General features: G+C 37.6%; 1 protein-coding gene across 5 annotated transcripts in view; it reads left to right on the top strand.

Annotated features, from left to right (window-relative positions):
* LOC5564154 overlaps positions 1-17391 on the top strand; it is a 133318-nt gene that overhangs the window by 90762 nt on the left and 25165 nt on the right. For 4 of the 5 annotated variants that reach the window (XM_021857586.1, XM_021857600.1, XM_021857590.1 and 1 more), the window contains exons 3-4: positions 552-1566; positions 1707-1816. In XM_021857586.1, the coding sequence (XP_021713278.1) occupies positions 637-1566; positions 1707-1816 (1040 nt within the window). In that variant the 5' untranslated portion in view covers positions 552-636. The remainder of the gene's footprint in view (positions 1-551; positions 1567-1706; positions 1817-17391) is intronic. The other variant, XM_021857606.1, reaches the window with a different exon arrangement.

The following is a 17391-nucleotide window of genomic DNA, read 5'->3' as shown; positions in this document are numbered from 1 at the left end:
TGGCCACGAGCACGGAGTGCCTTGAAAAAAAAAAAAAACTCATATATTTTCTTATTATCACAAAAACAAAAAAAAAATGCTTTCCATCCCAAACTAGAAAACCGTTAATAGATCTTCGAGCTGTTGTTGTTGAAATGTTCTTTGGAAACCTTCATAATTTCTGCAACTATCATTGGATGGACATACAACATACCTAAAATTTGTCGAAAAAATAATTGGGTCGAGCTCCACTTCACACACTGTGATAGAGAGTTAAGGATTTACATCGCATTCGAAAAGTTAGTACAATCAGTTAACTGGTCACAAAAATTAACAAGGTGTCAAAAAGTTTCATATTTTGTAAAACTGGCAAAAAACGGCTTTGAGATATTTGTCTACGCCCATGCATCAGACCCCTCTTCTATAAGTGTTTTGTCCTTACACAATTTAAAAATATGGTGCTGGAAAACTACTGATTGAATCCATATTTTCGATCTCTTAAAAATTTACTAGATGAAGCATGACACCACATGATTTAAACAATCTTCTTCCCTTCCCTCTCTCCCCTCCAGCACCGCGCCATCTCTATGACCGGGCGATAGCAGCAACCGTTTCCTCCACCCTACTTCCCCGTCTTCCGTGCGGCGCCCCTGCACCATGGACAAGCTAGAGCTCGAGATACGGCGGGAGATCGATGAGCTGAACACGAGCGTTTCGCTCATCGATCGGCTCGACTCGACCGACACGATGGACGACGAAAAACAGGAACAGCTGCTCTCGTCAACGCGGGCCGTATTCGACAACGTCAACTCGAGCCACGCCAAGAACAGTCTGACGGATTCGCAGATTTCGATCATTTCGAAGCATGACGGCTATCCGGACTCGGGACACTTTTACGCCACGCCCCTAACGCCGACAACGGACAGCAGTGGAGAATGCTGCGACAAACTCGGCACAACCTGCACTTCGATGTCCGATGGGGACAGAACACTGATGACGGACAGCAGCGGCATGATGCGAGTTACCAGCGACACCAGCACAAAGGACACCAAAGCGGAAACCAGCACAAACTTCACAGAATCCAGCAAATCCAACATCAAACAGAAGAAGAAGAAAGACTCCAAAGGGGACAAGAAAGCGGCCGCTGCGGCGGCGGCCAAACAGAAGAAAGCAGCGGCTGCAGCAGCTGCCGGTAACAAGCCTGCCGGCGTTGATCAGTATTCTCCCAATAATGGTGGGAACTCCTCATTAGTCAGTTTTCTGTTCCCTCCAGGATCGCCACACTTGAAGAAGAAGAGCCTTCCCTCGACGGTGGTCCTCGGTGTGCTACAGCTGATATTCAGCGTTACTTTGGCGGCGCTCGGAGGTTTGGTGCTGGCACGGAACGCCTCCCTGGCCATGGCCGGAACGGGCCTCTGGTGTGGTGCCATTTCCGGGATAGCCGGCTCGCTGGGACTAATGAACGTCAAAATGGCCAAGACGGGCTTCCTGGCGGTGAACCTGATCTGCGTCGCGTCCAGCACGCTCGGCCTGGCCCTGACCGGGATCGGTGCTGTGCGCGATGCCAATCTGGCTCAGCAGGATGAGGTGAGTTAGATTCGGTTTTCCGATGATCAACCAACTGATCCAAATGGGGGGGACGTGATGTCCTCTTTTGCTTTCTATTTTTTCTGTGGTTTCTGCTGTCGGTTTCTTTTTCTTCTTTTGATTTCTTCTTTGATCAACAGTCGGTGTGGGTCGCAGTGACGGCAGGTTCGGGACTGCTGATGGCGCTGGCGTTGCATTTCCTCGTCAGCGTATTCTCGGTGTACTACTCGGCGCTGAAGCTTTGCTCTAGGTAAGTGGGATAATGATTGCTACCACATAAGTATGGCCTAATCCACTGGTGTACTAAATTCACTCGGTCTGAGAATTGTGACACTCCCGTATGATCCCCTCGTGATCTGGACCCGCTCTAGTGCCAAAATTCTTCGACCGAGTTAGTTTAGTACGCCAGTGGATAAGGCCATTGGTTTCGCCTTAGTCGTCCAACAATGTGTGCCAGAAGGCTATAGGTTTATGAGCTTGAGCATAAGCATAGATGACCTACATTTTGTAGATGCTACTCCGTGATAAACCACAACAAACAAACTTGCATAGATATTTAATGGGATTAGCTTACCATTCGTAATGTGCACAATCGAGAGCTCAACGGATAGAAGTCAATAACGGCACCAGCCACGTGTTAGACAACATATTTTTACTAGAGACCAAGTATACCTCAGCATCTCTACAGTTGTCATGGAAAGAATATTGTATTAGTGCAGTTGTCACCAAACTGCGGCCCGCAGGCCGCATGCAGCCCCAGAGAGGTTTTGTGCGGCCCGCGAGCTGATTCTGAACGTTCGTGTTATGTGACCCGCACGATGTGATGTTATGACGACACACTCAACAAACACACAATTGTTTATGATAGGATATAAAAGTAAAAAAATGTAGGCAATGTACGTAAATTTTGCTTGCACCTTCATGGTACATGTACGTATTTTACCTTTATTTTTGTACCTACTCTTATGCGGTATCGTATACGAGTTTATGCTTACTGGATAGTTTAGGGCAGTAAGTCAATTAGGGAGTCGATGGCAGTTATGGACCCTTTGCGTATTATGGACCCCCTACAGAAAAACATAAAATTTTGAGTGTTAATTTTTAACACGTATCCTTATTCTTATGAAAAACCACCGGAGGAACTTTGATAGCATTGTCAGTCAGCAGTTTCAGACAAAGTATTTGGTTTGAGACGCATAAATACATAAATTTGAACAGTTTTGTAAATGAAACCACGCAAGAGGGTCCATAACAAGCATTTCCAGGTGAGTCCATAATAGGCACGTCGGCAGCGAGCTGGATTACATGGGAATCAAATGAAGGGTTCATAATAAGAAACGTGAAACATTCCTATTATGGACCCCGGGAGGGATTCGGACAACAGTTTTCCTAATGTATATTTCGCTGGAAAAATCGAATTATTTTGTATGTTTCATAGGCGTACTATGAAGTAAATATATTGAAGTTGTTGTTATACTCCACAAAACGTATATCTATCTGTGATATCATTGCTGAAAAGCGTCGAGAATGAATTACAGCTACTAAGGGGTCCACTACTAGCATTAAAATCCTATATCGTGTTTTGCATTCCTGTATGAGAAAAAAATTGGATTGAAACAAAATCTTATAAATTGTCCAGGCTCTCAAGTATATTTGAATAACTTTTTCTTCAGGCTCAGAACTCCGAAGAGGGAGAATTAGAATTTCAAAACCCTGAAGCCTTAAAATCTCTTTAACGGCAATATGAGCTCATTTTTCTCATTGTTTTAGTGTATTCAGCGACAGATCTTAAAGTTGACGGCAAAAAAGTTCTATCAAAATGACCTTCTTAAAATAAATTTCTTTTTTTATTCTTTGAGTGTTTCTTATATTGAGCTGGCACTTCAAGCTCAGACGAGAAAACATGGGTCCGCAAATCATGGAAATTCTTCCAAATCATACCGATGTTTTTACTCATAGATCAAACTGAATTTTGTGTCATGGATGTTCTTCAAACATAAATTTAGCGCTCCTCACAATAAATTTTAACACAATTGTGTCATAGATTACCCTCAGGCTTATATTAAGCGCATAATTGAATCTTGATTATTATTATATAAAATTATTTCCGGATATAAATGAAAAGTATGAGATCAAACTGCATAAATTTTGAAGTTTCTTCAAGTTCAGAAAATCCCAGTTATTTTTTTGAAACCTAATAATTGAACTCTTCAATACTTACTAGGCTCTTTGTCAGCATGTTTTGTTACATCTGAACATCATCAGATGAGATTCTCACCTTTGGATTTTCGTATTGCATTGAGATTCATTAAAAATATACTTTTTATCGATGCGGCCCGCGGCATGGTCTGAGCCCCGCACAATCAGCTATGCTGAGGATCACTGCATTAGTGGGATAAGGTGGATCTTGGAGTCATCTTTGGTTGGTAATGTGATCCATGCCTAAACGGATTCGCCTAATTTTTCGATAGTCACATTGTACGTCGAACAAATGCTCCTATCAAATGTGCAAACACTACTAACACGATCCACGACACTTTTTTCACTGTACTACGACGCTTTCAATACGATTGATGCTGATTGCATCGCCCACTCCCCATATAAGGGACGGGAATGAAATCAATTTTGGATTGTTCATACTCAATTCTGTTAGTGAGTTCAATCACTCAATAGGCTCCTAAAATGTTTAATGAAATCTTGTTTTCATTTAATAACACGAAAGTGCATGTTACTGCAACTACTTTAGCATTTTTTTCCGCTCAAATAACGGATATATCATATTAAAACTTAGATTTAAAAATTGGATCAATAAATGAACCTTGACACTTAAGATCATGTTTGACGTTCGCTTAGTCGACAAAAATACCACAGGGGTTCAACTTTTTAACACCGGGTTTGTTCCTTTCTGACATTTCGGAAGGGACACGGAAAACAAAATACACCCAAAATTTGAGTTTAAACCAAGGAGTGTGAGAAAATTTAGAAAAAAAAAAATAAAACATGTTTTTTGGACTTAAACCATCGGAAAACATTAGAAAATTGAGTAAACATATGTGTTTGACCTAAACTTAAGCGTTTGGCACTAAAATTGGGACAGGGCTTTAGGACCCTATTTTGGCTAGAGTTCCAAGGTAGTTTGCCTTTAATTCCTTTAGAAAAAATGACTCAATTTTAAATTGATTGAACGCAAAATTGAGTTCTGAGGGATTCCACGGAGGCATGCAAGTCGATTCTGATCGACCATTTCAAAAATATCTGAAACTTTGCACAGTTTTTCAGTTCCATCTAAATCGTCATTTTCCGATATCAAATCTTCAAGTTGAGTCACGACTAACTTTTCAAAAGGGTGTATGTGAAAATGGTTCAAAAATATTCAAAAAGCTGCACAGCAAAAACGGTTCGTTCGATTGTTAGACAACTAAAGAAACAAAGTTAGACAACTAAATAAAGATTCCAAAAAAAATACACACAGTAAAAAAAAAATTTTTTTTTGCATTAAAAAACATCATTTTTGTCACAAAAACTCAAATATCTCAAAACCCTATCGGAATACCAACGTAATTTTTTGAGGGAAAACGGTCCATTATATAAGCTATCTACCATAAAAATTTGGTGATGGTAAGCCAATAAACAAAAAAGTTATGACATTTCAAATATTTCACAAATTTGACACTTACCACATGAGGTTAACAAGTTGTTTTCATCATATTTTATTTAATTATTCATAACTATTATAGCATCTATTAGAAAGTTAGACGCGATCCAGTGTTGTGATCTAAAGTCTTGATAGTGTCATATTTTTTATTGTACGTAACTGAAGAAAAATTCTCTCAATAGTGTTGAAACCTTTTGATAAAAGAAACCTATAAGAAATCTAATATTGAAGACAAAAGCTACAGAAAAAGTTTTCTATACAGGTATACGACTAGTTTACCTGCAAAAAGTTTACCTCGTAGAGAACAAGGCGGGTCGGTTTTCTTGGTAGAGAATAGACTTTGTTAATCATATTTGGGAGAAAGCGAGTAACTTCAACAACATCAAAAACATGATAGGTACATACCATGAACATACTCACAAAAAAGCTAAAAATATACTACCACTATGGTTATAAAAGATTTAATTGTAAAATTTTTCTTCAGTCAAACAAACGACACCAAACTAGTCAGTAAAAACTTAAAAGTGATTTTGTTTATTAAAATCTAACGAGCAACATGAGTAGTCGCTTTCTCAACTGTTGCAGGCCGTTTGCAGAAAAAAAGTGTTCGAAAGAGCTACGAAATCTCACCGAAAGCACCATAGATAAACTGAAAGCGGCTGGTTATGCTCCAATGTCTACATTGAATACAAATTTACGCATTTGTACGTCCTGCCGTTTAAACGTTGACAAACGGGCAATCTGTACATCATCGGTGGATCAGGTTGCAGGAAGTTCGAAAACAACAACAACTGAGGAATTACTAGATGCACCGACAACAACTGAGGAATTACCAGAAATACCAAGTGCAGATAGTCTTGCCACGGTACCATCAGCGACATCTGTTTCAACAAATCAATCAGAAGATGAGTGCATCCAGAAGGTCAACATCGAACGCTTCAACGAAGGGATAGCTGGAATAAAAGTGACTCCGATTAAATGGACGAAGATGGGTTACGTCAATTATCCCGAGAAAAAATACCGTGAAATCAATGAAGCTGTACGAAGAAACCTCTTCAAATTAGGACCTGAGGATGTGGAAAATACAGACTACGATGAGGTAATTATGAATATGAAGGAAAGGTTCTCGAATCTAGCCACGACAAGGAAAGAAAAATTATTGATTTTGTCGATGCTTCCAAGCTCGTGGTCTATTCAAGACGCCATTGATGAGTTCAAAACCAATAGAAATACAGCAAAAGAGGCAAAACAATTCAAAAATAACTGTCTTGCAACCAAAAATGCTAGGTCGAGTACTTCATTAACAGATGAGACAAAAGAAAAAATAATTCAATATTTTGAAGACGATGAAGTAAGTAGAGCTATGCCTGGCCAAAAAGATTATGTATCAGTAAAAAAAGATGGAAAGCGTCAAGCAATCCAAAAACGATTAATGATGACTACTTTGAAATAAGCGTATACACGCTTCAAGGAAATTAACGAAAATATTAAGGTAGGTTTTTCCTCATTTGCAAGCCTTCGTCCAAGGCAATGCAAGCTTCTATCCAATTCAGGAACACATAATGTTTGTGTGTGCACAACACACGAAAATATTAACCTAATCTTACATAGTTTGAAAAGAATCAATTTATCGAAGGATATTAAAATGTTAACTGGTAGTCTTTTGTGTGAAAATACAACATCAAATTGCTATCTACGATCTTGTTCGGATTGTCCAGATTCTTCATCATTGGAAAATACTTTATTCGCTGAGTTTGAAGAAAATTATATTGATCAGTTATCATTTGAGCAATGGGTGACCACGGATAGGTGTGACCTGGAAACTATTGTAAAACCTGTAGATGAGTTTGTGTCATTTTTTGCTTGAAATTAGAAAGTTTAATTCCTCACGACTTTATTAAAACAGAGCAATCCCGCTTTTTAAAAAATACGAAAAATACATTACAAGATGGTGAATTTTTAGTCATTTGTGATTTTTCTGAAAACTATAGCTTTGTATTGCAAGATGAAGTGCAGTCCCATCACTGGAACGTACAACAAGCTACAATTCATCCATTCGTTATTTATTTCAATGGAAGTACGCAAATTGAACATTTCAGTTTTATTGTAATTTCCGAAGATTTAAGACACGACTCAGTATCTGTAAATTTGTTCATTGCCAAAATGATTAACTTTTTACGCGTTGATAAGGATAAAGAAATCAGAAAGATATATTTCATGTCTGATGGAGCAGCATCGCAGTACAAAAACCGTAAGAATTTTTCGAGCCTATGTCAATTTAAATCAAAGTACGGAATTGATGCAGAATGGCATTTCTTTGCTACGTCACATGGCAAAGGTCCTTGTGATGCTATTGGAGGAACCATAAAGCGCATGGCCACAAGAGCAAGTTTAGCCAAAGAACGTGAGCATCCAATTAAAACTGCAAAAGAACTATTTGATTGGGCGAATCGCAAAAAAGAAGAAGATTTAACAAAATTATCATTTTATTTTACTACTACTGAAGAGTACGAATTAACGGCATCAGAGCTCAGCGAGCAATATAATAACGCGAAAACGATCCAAGGAACCCAAAAATTTTACTGTTTCATTCCATTGTCAGGAAATAAAATTTGAGCAAAACTATACTCGAACTGTACTGATAATGATGCAAAAGTGTTCGATATTGCAAAAAAATTGAATAACAATAAATAAATAAAAAAGTACTAATAAAATGTTTTCATGATCTCATAACGCATACCCAAATCCAAAACTTTTAAAGTTTATATATAACATTTAGAATTTCGATCATACTCTAAAAAAAAATATCCTGGTAAAAAAAAAATTTTATTTTCGTGTAATCATCGTTAATTCATTTTAATTTATACATATATACATATACATATAATATTTATACATATACATAATATTTATACATATAATATACATAATACTAATGAATACATGAAAACGACTTGTTTAATTCACGCAAGGCCCTTAACAATAAAATCAGCAACAAACTGCGGTTCCCGTAATAATTTACACCGAAAAAAACATTTTTTTTCTGCTAAATGTGAAAATTGTGACATGTTTGAAATGTCATAACTTTTTTGTTTATTGGTTTACCATCACCAAATTTTTATGGTAGATAGCTAATATAATGGACCGTTTTCCCTCAAAAAATTACGTTGGTATTCCGATAGGGTTTTGAGATATTTGAGTTTTTGTGTCAAAAATTATGTTTTTAAATGCAAAAAAAAAAATTTTTTTACTGTGTGTATTTTTTTTGGAATCTTTATTTAGTTGTCTAACTTTGTTTCTTTAGTTGTCTAACAATCGAACGAACCGTTTTTGCTGTGCAGCTTTTTGAATATTTTTGAACTATTTTCACATACACCCTTTTGAAAAGTTAGTCTTGACTCAACTTGAAGATTTGATATCGGAAAATGACGATTTAGATGGAACTGGAAAACTGTGCAAAGTTTCAGCTCAATAGAAAAAAATGAATTAAAAAATTTACCAAATTTTGGTGCTGTTGCTTGGAATCACTCTTCTTTCAATCCTAACATAAGAAAAGTTACATTTACCCAAATTTGGCTCATTGAGTCAAAATATCCCCATTTGGTAGATGCAGCACTCTCCATTGTTTATAACATTCACGCTAAACTTCATCCGCTCAGAAATGAGTGCCGAGTACACGCTAAGCCTGCTCAACGCAGCGCATGTGTGAAAACTACACAGAATGAGGCAAACAATGCAGGACTCTCTGGTTGAGTGAAAATTCGGTGTAAGTCGCACTCATGCTATGTGTAACCGATGTGTTGGCCATTGGCTGTGCGCGGATCGATGAAATTGGAACTGTCAGTCATCTCCCGCGCGGCAGCAAACAGTTGGCCGTTGGTCAGATGGGGAGTTTTCAGGGATTTTTTCCAGCGAAAAGCCGGAAAATGGTCGCAAATGAGAAAGTTTTTCCCCCATTTGCTTCCGCTTCGGCTATTCGAATGAAAAAAATCTCTGAAAAACTTTAAAATCGGAATGTTTTTTTTAATGTTTTCAGAAGCTAAACAAACATGGAAGTGAATTCCGCATTCCAAGCGTCCCTCCTCTGTGCGCATTTCACTCATTCGGTTTGTTTACCATCGTTTGCACAAAACTGTGTACAGACCCCTTTGCACAGAATCTGTGCTGCATGAAGAAAGGCCGATTTTGTGTACTCGGCACTCATTTCTGAGCGGATGAAGTTTAGCGTGTTCGTATTTTTCGCTCTCTCATTCTTCCCCAGAATCTCGGTTGTTTCCTCTACCGGAACCAAAAGGAAGAAGAAAAATGTGCTTTGCAATTACAACTCAAGTGGGCACTTTTTCTTTTAATCTTTCATCTTCCTGAATGCAAGTAGGCGAGGCTAATTAGTTGTTTGGCTGTGTATGCAGCAAACTGTGATTGCATGTGTGCCGTGACGCGCAAAGCAAGGCATGTGTCAAGCCTTAAGAACCAATGCACGAGTTCACTATTTGACGTTTGAGCGGTGCCGTGTTGTTTATGTGACCATGGACCGATGCACGAGTTCAATATCTGACGTTTGAGCGGTGCCGTGTTGTTTAAGTGATCATGGCAAGGAGTGAATTCGGCACCGCTTAAACGTCAAATTAGTGAACTCGTGCATTGATCCTTTGTAAAGCCGAGAAACGAACGAAGGAGAATGAACCAATGCACGAGTTGACTATTTGGCCATGGTAACGAGTGAATCCAGCACCGTTCAAACGTCAAATTAGTGATCTCGTGCATTGGTCCATTGATTCATTTTTCCGGGTCACTTTTCGTCTGATCTGTGCTGATCGAATGAACCGACTCTCACCGAAAAAGATGCAAGGATCGCTCGTTCATTTGAGTGATTCGGATCTTTTGAACGGCTCCGATTTTTTTGCCCATCTCTATTTGAAAGTAGGGTAGGTGTACCAGTTATCGACATAATGGTTCCCTATTTCGCCATACGGGATAATTTGATTATCTTAAATTTTTTAATCATTCTGTGTGTTTAAGTAGTTCGATATCAAATATAGCTTAATGTTAAAACATTAAAAAAATATTTAAAATGTGAAAGTTTTCGAGAAAACACATATGGCCAAATAGGGAACCACTATAGCCATAACTGGTACACTTTCCCTATAATCGATATATTTAATTTTAGGTAAAGTAAACCCAATATTGAGGTAAAACAAAATTGTGTGTAGCAGCAAGCGACACAATCGATAGGAGGCTTTATGTTCATTTCGATTCTGGTACTTTTCCCCGAATACCAGATTCCAGACTGATCCGTTTCCCTGAAAGCCATTGCCTCCGAAATGACCCATTATTCCGAAAAGTGATACAGTTCAAGAATGCAAGAATAGTCTTTGAATACAGGGTGCTGACCTAGAAAAAACAATGAGTAATCAAAAGAAAGAGACCAGATGTCCGTTTATCACCTTGCAATGCAAGAAGTTATGACAATGATGAGTGCTAAAACTTTTCGGTGAACTGAGCTATTCGAGGAAACGAAATGGCGTTCGGAGGAACGACATTCTGGGAACCGTTCATTACAAAATCGATGTTTTTATAAAGCTCGTGTGATTACAGTACTGGGTGCCGACATCGAAGTTTCAAAATTTCGTAACTTCGTAATCATTCGATCGATTTTGATGAAATTTTCTGGGAAAATCACAAATGAGTTGTATTTTTTATTCAGGCATTGTGAATTCAGTGATGATTTTTTTTAAAGGTTTTCAACCCAGATGTGAATGAATGTCATGTTATCAATTATGAAGTGGTTCTGATCATCTTCGGACATTCGGTGACAGGTTCCGAAAGGGCTTTAAATGGCCACTTTTGGGACCTTTTTGAATAACAAGATATTCCGCACGGTATGAAATATAAATCTTTTCATATGCTTTTTTTGCTGTTTAGCCTTAAGACCCAACCGGAATAGTGCTTTCTTCTCAATTTCTCTTAGACGACCTTAGAACTTTTTTGAAACTGGCCTACAATTTGACATTAGTTACAATAAATATATATATTTTCATAAGGAGCTGATATCCACTGCAAGAAGTGTGAATTTTGAATTGAATTACTTTTTATTGAAGGGATTTTCTGCCGTAGGCAGGTTCATCCCCACGGAAGTGTAGGCAGGTTCATCCCCCCAAGAAGTGTAGACATTTCATAAAATGAAGTTTTGAGGTTATGTCAGGCATGCCACTATATATTTAGGAAATGTAACACAATGGTAGAACTTGTTTTGTTTTTGTGGTTCTAATCGAGCACGTAACAGAAAAATCGAGCTTTCGTCTAGTTTTTCGACGTCTCCTGAAATTGGCACCTTAGGTAAAATACGTGGCACGGGTACTCTGTTCCACGTTTCTTGGGTACAGGTTGAACATTTTTCGGTCCTTAAACTTTAATGTCATCCATCAGTTGTTTCAATAGTTTGGAAAATGTATCCTTTGGTAAGAATGGCTCGTATTAACCTTGAGTGAACAAATTTTGTGGATCTGCTTTTTTTTACGATTTTGAGCCTTCTGGTCTGTAATTTTTCATCATTGTCTTCCTGTAAACAACGTTATTTTTTTGGTATTATACAAGTGAATAATAACCTAAATTTCAGATTTTCACATTGTTTATTTATAAACTAAAATGTTTCTATTTGCCCCATTATGGGGCGAATGGAAACCGATTATTATAATTTATATTATTACATCTTAACTACCTCAAAATGATCTCAAATTTCACTGTGCAAATTAGGAAAAAAATATAAACTAACGAATACATTAAGTAGACCATTTGAAAATCAAATCTAATGTAGATTTACAAAATCTTGGATGGTCACAAAACTTCATGTTAACGATTTTCTCTTACAAGAAATTCCAATAAAATGATAGCTGTGAAGCCATCTCAATTTTATAAATGTTTAAAAAATAATTATTCCGTAGACTCAATGATCTTTCAATTTTCATCCTGAGTTAAAATTTGTTGAGGGGTGATTCAAAAGTGATTTTCATACACAGTTCGAACAAAACGTGTAAATTTCTGAGACATATAATGCACATAATTGGAGCGTGGTATATAATGGATATTTACATGATATGTCATGTAAACTTCAATTATATGTCATGTAATCCAGCAGGATTCTGTGTGATTACATGACATATAACACAAATTTACATGATTCCAGACTTAAATTTACATGACGTCATGTTTACATTGCATAAATGAAGTTTACATGACGTGTAATCTTCATTATTTTTAACTGTGTACTAATTTCAAACGTGTTTCAAAAATAGTTTCAGGACACGAAAACTTTCGAAACATTGGGGTCTGCTTTAATTTTTAATGTAGATTCAGAATATGTAAATTACTTGATATCCCTAAACAAGTCAGATCATTGGCTGATCAACGGGTTCGGCAAACAGTTGATTAGGAAACGAAGAAAGACTATCTTTTCGTGATGCGTTACGGAATTCAAATTTAGCACCATACTTGTTTTAGTAGGGGGTTTGGGGCATAATGAACACACGGGGCGAAATGGACACCCCCTTAACCCCTCTACCGGCAGCTTAATTTTTTACCTCAAAATTCAAATTCAAATCGTTATAACGTTTTTGTTTTTCAATATTTTTGCACCATTTTTTCACAAGTTCTCAAACAACTCTGCTAGTTTAGGAATCCGTGTCGATATTCATTATTGGTGATCTGGTTTTAAAGTTATTCCGATGTTCCTTGAGGGACCGACATTTTCCATATAAAATGTCTATGGCGGCCATTTTGTTTTTGATCAATTTATCAAAAAAATAAAATATGGGCTATATAATGCCAGGTAAAAAGGAGCTTCTCTGAAAAAAAATCATACAAATCGGTTCAGTATTCTTGGAGATATCTGAAAATTACGATATGATGTTTTTTGAAGTTTTTAAGATCTTTATTTGGCCAGCGTGGTTCCAGAGACTTAAATGGTCATTACTTAAAGACGGCTGCACGAAATTGCTTCATTTTTTCACAACATACTCTCATTAATGCATTGTTTCAAAGAGTGAATATCCGAATACGATTAAAATTCTGTAGCCTGAGAAATTAACGGGGGGTTCTAGTTACGGGTTGGTCCCCCAAGGAATTTTGGAATATCTTCAAAACCAGATGACCAATGATCAATATCGACACAGATCCTAAAACTAGAAGAGTTTTTTGAGAGCTTGTGAAAAAATAGTACAAAAATATTGAAAAACAAAAAAGTTATAACGATTTGAATTTTAATTTTGCGGGAAAAAATGAAGCTGCCGGTAGAGGGGTTAATCTTTGCAAATATGCATACTTCATCAAAAGCTCATACACTGCATGTAATCTATAATGAATTTGAAATGTTTGACGGTATAAAAGTTTATATTTTGCTTCAATTGTCCTTTGAAATTTGACTTTAAGTTTTTCTCAGTTTCAAATTGGCATATAATCTAATTTATGAGCAAAGTAACGAATCTAGAAAAAAATTTTAACTGTCATGACAGTCATTAAATATATTGGAATCACAAAATTTCACGCAGGTGTTCATTTTGCCCCGATACCTTTTTACCAGCCTTGTTTTCGACTCAATTTACTATCTCGCTTTTCTGACATATGATGGTTTTTATTACGATGAATGAATGTAGCACGTCGTACTAACATCAAACTTGAAAACTAGCCGAGCGTCAATTAAAAACATAGCCATTTTATGGTCTCAAAGAGAACATTTGCTTAACGTGTCCATTATGCTCCTAATTCCCCTACATGGTACATTTATGAATTTTTGATGGTGACATCGGTGACATGTTTCAGTGTGTTTGCTGACGAAAAAACTAGAAATAAAAAAAGAAAAAAGAGTAAGAACCAAGCCCATGGCAAGAGACGATTTCTAGCGTATTTAACATCTCGATGTGTTTTACCTACAGTGAGAGGCAAAATAAAGTGCCCACCTTACCAGTTTTCGAATTTCTCTCATTGATTTGGTTCAAATTAAAGTTAACACACCTAAATCTTTTGTGATATTTTATTTTTGATGTTCTTTTAAAGTTGCACTTACGAAATTTTGATTAAAAAAAGAATTTTACTTAAAGAAAAAGAAAATCAATTTGTATTGAAAAAAAAGTAGTGACAAAAATAAGTGCCCACTTCCTTCTTGGCCCCAGAAAAGATGATTTAAGAAAAATAAAAAGCAATTTAATAGTTAATGTGTCCTCCTTTGGCCTTAAGGACTTGCTGGAGGCTCTTCGGCATGCTTTTCACCAGGTTTTGTAGGTGTTGTGGATCTAGTTCTTCCCAGGCGCGCTCCAAGGCTTCAAAATAATTATTTTTGTTGGTAACACCAGTTTTTTCAACCCTAGCATCGAGAATCGCCCACAAATTCTCGATGGGGTTGAGGTCTGGGCTTTGTGGAGGCCATTCCAGCGGTTTAATCCGACAAGACCGGAAAAAAGACTTGGTCTTCTTTCCAGTATGCTTCGGGTCGTTGTTCTAGAGAAATATGAATTTCTCTTCAAGGCCCGTCTGGATCAGCGAAACCTCCAGATTTTCCAGCAAGATGTTAATGTAGGAATCTGCCGTCATTATTCCGTCGATTTTCACGACGCTTCCTACTCCACTCCATGAAAAACACCCCCAGACCATCACATTTCATCACATCACACTTCCATGCGTCACCGTTCCTTGGATGTGGCGCTCCTGAAGCTCGAGCTGTCTAACCGAGAGCGGCGGGCTCGTGTGTGATGCAGAGCACCACATCCAAGGAACGGTGAAGCATGGAGGAGGAAATGTGATGGTCTGGGGGTGTTTTTCATGGAGTGGAGTAGAAAACCTCGTGAAAATCGACGGAATAATGATGGCAGATTCCTACATTAACATCTTGCTGGAAAATCTGGAGGTTTCGCTGATCCAGACGGGCCTTGAAGAGAAATTCATATTTCTCTAGAACAACGACCCGAAGCATACTGGAAAGAAGACCAAGTCTTTTTTCCGGTCTTGTCGGATTAAACCGCTGGAATGGCCTCCACAAAGCCCAGACCTCAACCCCATCGAGAATTTGTGGGCGATTCTCGATGCCAGGGTTGAAAAAACTGGTGTTACCAACAAAAATAATTATTTTGAAGCCTTGGAGCGCGCCTGGGAAGAACTAGATCCACAACACCTACAAAACCTGGTGAAAAGCATGCCGAAGAGCCTCCAGCAAGTCCTTAAGGCCAAAGGAGGACACATTAACTATTAAATTGCTTTTTATTTTTCTTAAATCATCTTTTCTGGGGCCAAGAAGGAAGTGGGCACTTATTTTTGTCACTACTTTTTTTTCAATACAAATTGATTTTCTTTTTCTTTAAGTAAAATTCTTTTTTTTTATCAAAATTTCGTAAGTGCAACTTTAAAAGAACATCAAAAATAAAATATCACAAAAGATTTAGGTGTGTTAACTTTAATTTGAACCAAATCAATGAGAGAAATTCGAAAACTGGTAAGGTGGGCACTTTATTTTGCCTCTCACTGTATTTTCGGGTAATTCGAATCGATAGTGTAATCATGATGCGTTATTTTGTTCAATGTCAAACGCAAAAAAAACAGGTGATTGCATGCTTGAAGGTTTGCAGAATGCGTTTGAATGTTTGCTCTCCTTCCAAAGCCATCGTAATATTGAATGTGCTTCAACTTTTAGGCGCATTATTAATGATTTAACCGATTTATCGTAATCAAAAATTGGTAATTAAACCATAACATACATTGAACAAATTTTCACAGCTGTCACAGCTGACAGTGGGTGATATTCATTTATCGCCCAGGACATCCTGACTGCGAAGAGCACTGTGTGTTGATATGTCTATGACCTGGTAAAAACTTAATTAGGAAGCCAACCGTAGCCAATTCCGAATATTTTTATCTCACTTGGTTTAGTTTTTAACGATCTCGTTATGACAGTTAAACTATTCCATAGAAAATTTAACATAGAGAGCAGTTTTTTTTCTGTATTAACATGTACATAGGAACAACAAAGTATTGCTGTGTGCGTTTGAAATGCAAATATCAAATGCGGAAACACCAATCGCGGTAAGATTTTTCACAAGAAATGCGATGTCAAAGATAGATTTTTCTTTCTAGGGCGGCGATGATTTAAGTAATGCTAGGTTCCTTTGATAGTTTTGTGTTACCGCATTTAGAGGACATGAAGTCAACATTTGCATATCAAATGCGAACAGCAATATTAAAAATGTCATATATCAAATATTATACTCATAGGCAGCCGATCGCAGCAAGCCATGCGCGCGGACGGCTGCGATTTGAATTTTGTGTAACGTTTACCTCGTTCCACTTTTTTTTTCATTTCGGCTGGTGAAAATTAGATGCGGCGTATGGTGTTATACCACGTTTCCAAAGTGATACTTTTTTTTTTCTTTTCGGAGATCTAGAGATAAGGTATCTGATGATTGTTTATGGACAAAAATACGAGACACAAAAGGTCGAAAGGACAAAAGGTCGAAAGGACAAAAGGTCGAAAGGACAAAAGGTCGAAAACGATTTTCTTGATGGGAAATTTTTCCTTCTCAGAAAAAAGATTTTCGACCTTTTGTCTTTCGACGTTTTTCATAGATATCTCCTGTTGAGGTAGGCTACTTGCCTACTAGTAGACTTGGTGGTGGACCCGTTCCAGGCAGTGATATTTTACTTAATTAATAAGCTTAATTAAGTGTTGATGATCAGAGACCATCGGAATCAACTGACTGTATTTGGCTGGACAGGGGTATTTTATACCCGTCCAGCACTTCAAAAGTGTCGCACTACATTTTACAATTACATAGGGTCTATCGGAAGACTTCTGGAGTGATTTGTGCTTTGGTCAGCGCGTGACAATTAAAGTCCATCAAGTGGATGGCTCATAGCAAACGAACATATTGCAATCGAACTGTGCCCCCAATGGGGCGACGGTTCGATGCAGTCTTTCGCGCGCGTAAGCATAACTATTTGGTAGGTGCTATGTGTTAGCACCGAATTTAAATATTGCGCATGGGCACATGTTTTCACAAGTACACCACACTGTGTGTGTTAAACGTGTAAATTTAAAAATAGAAAGCAATTTGTGAATACTCGATCAAGGATGGATTATCACTGCAGTTTTTGTCATTTTTTGCGTGGTGCGTGCATTTTGATGGGCAGCG

This window comes from Aedes aegypti, chromosome 1 (assembly GCF_002204515.2).
Source record: "Aedes aegypti strain LVP_AGWG chromosome 1, AaegL5.0 Primary Assembly, whole genome shotgun sequence".
Classification (NCBI taxonomy): Eukaryota; Metazoa; Arthropoda; class Insecta; order Diptera; family Culicidae; genus Aedes; species Aedes aegypti.
This window is presented reverse-complemented; position numbering and strand designations above follow the sequence as displayed.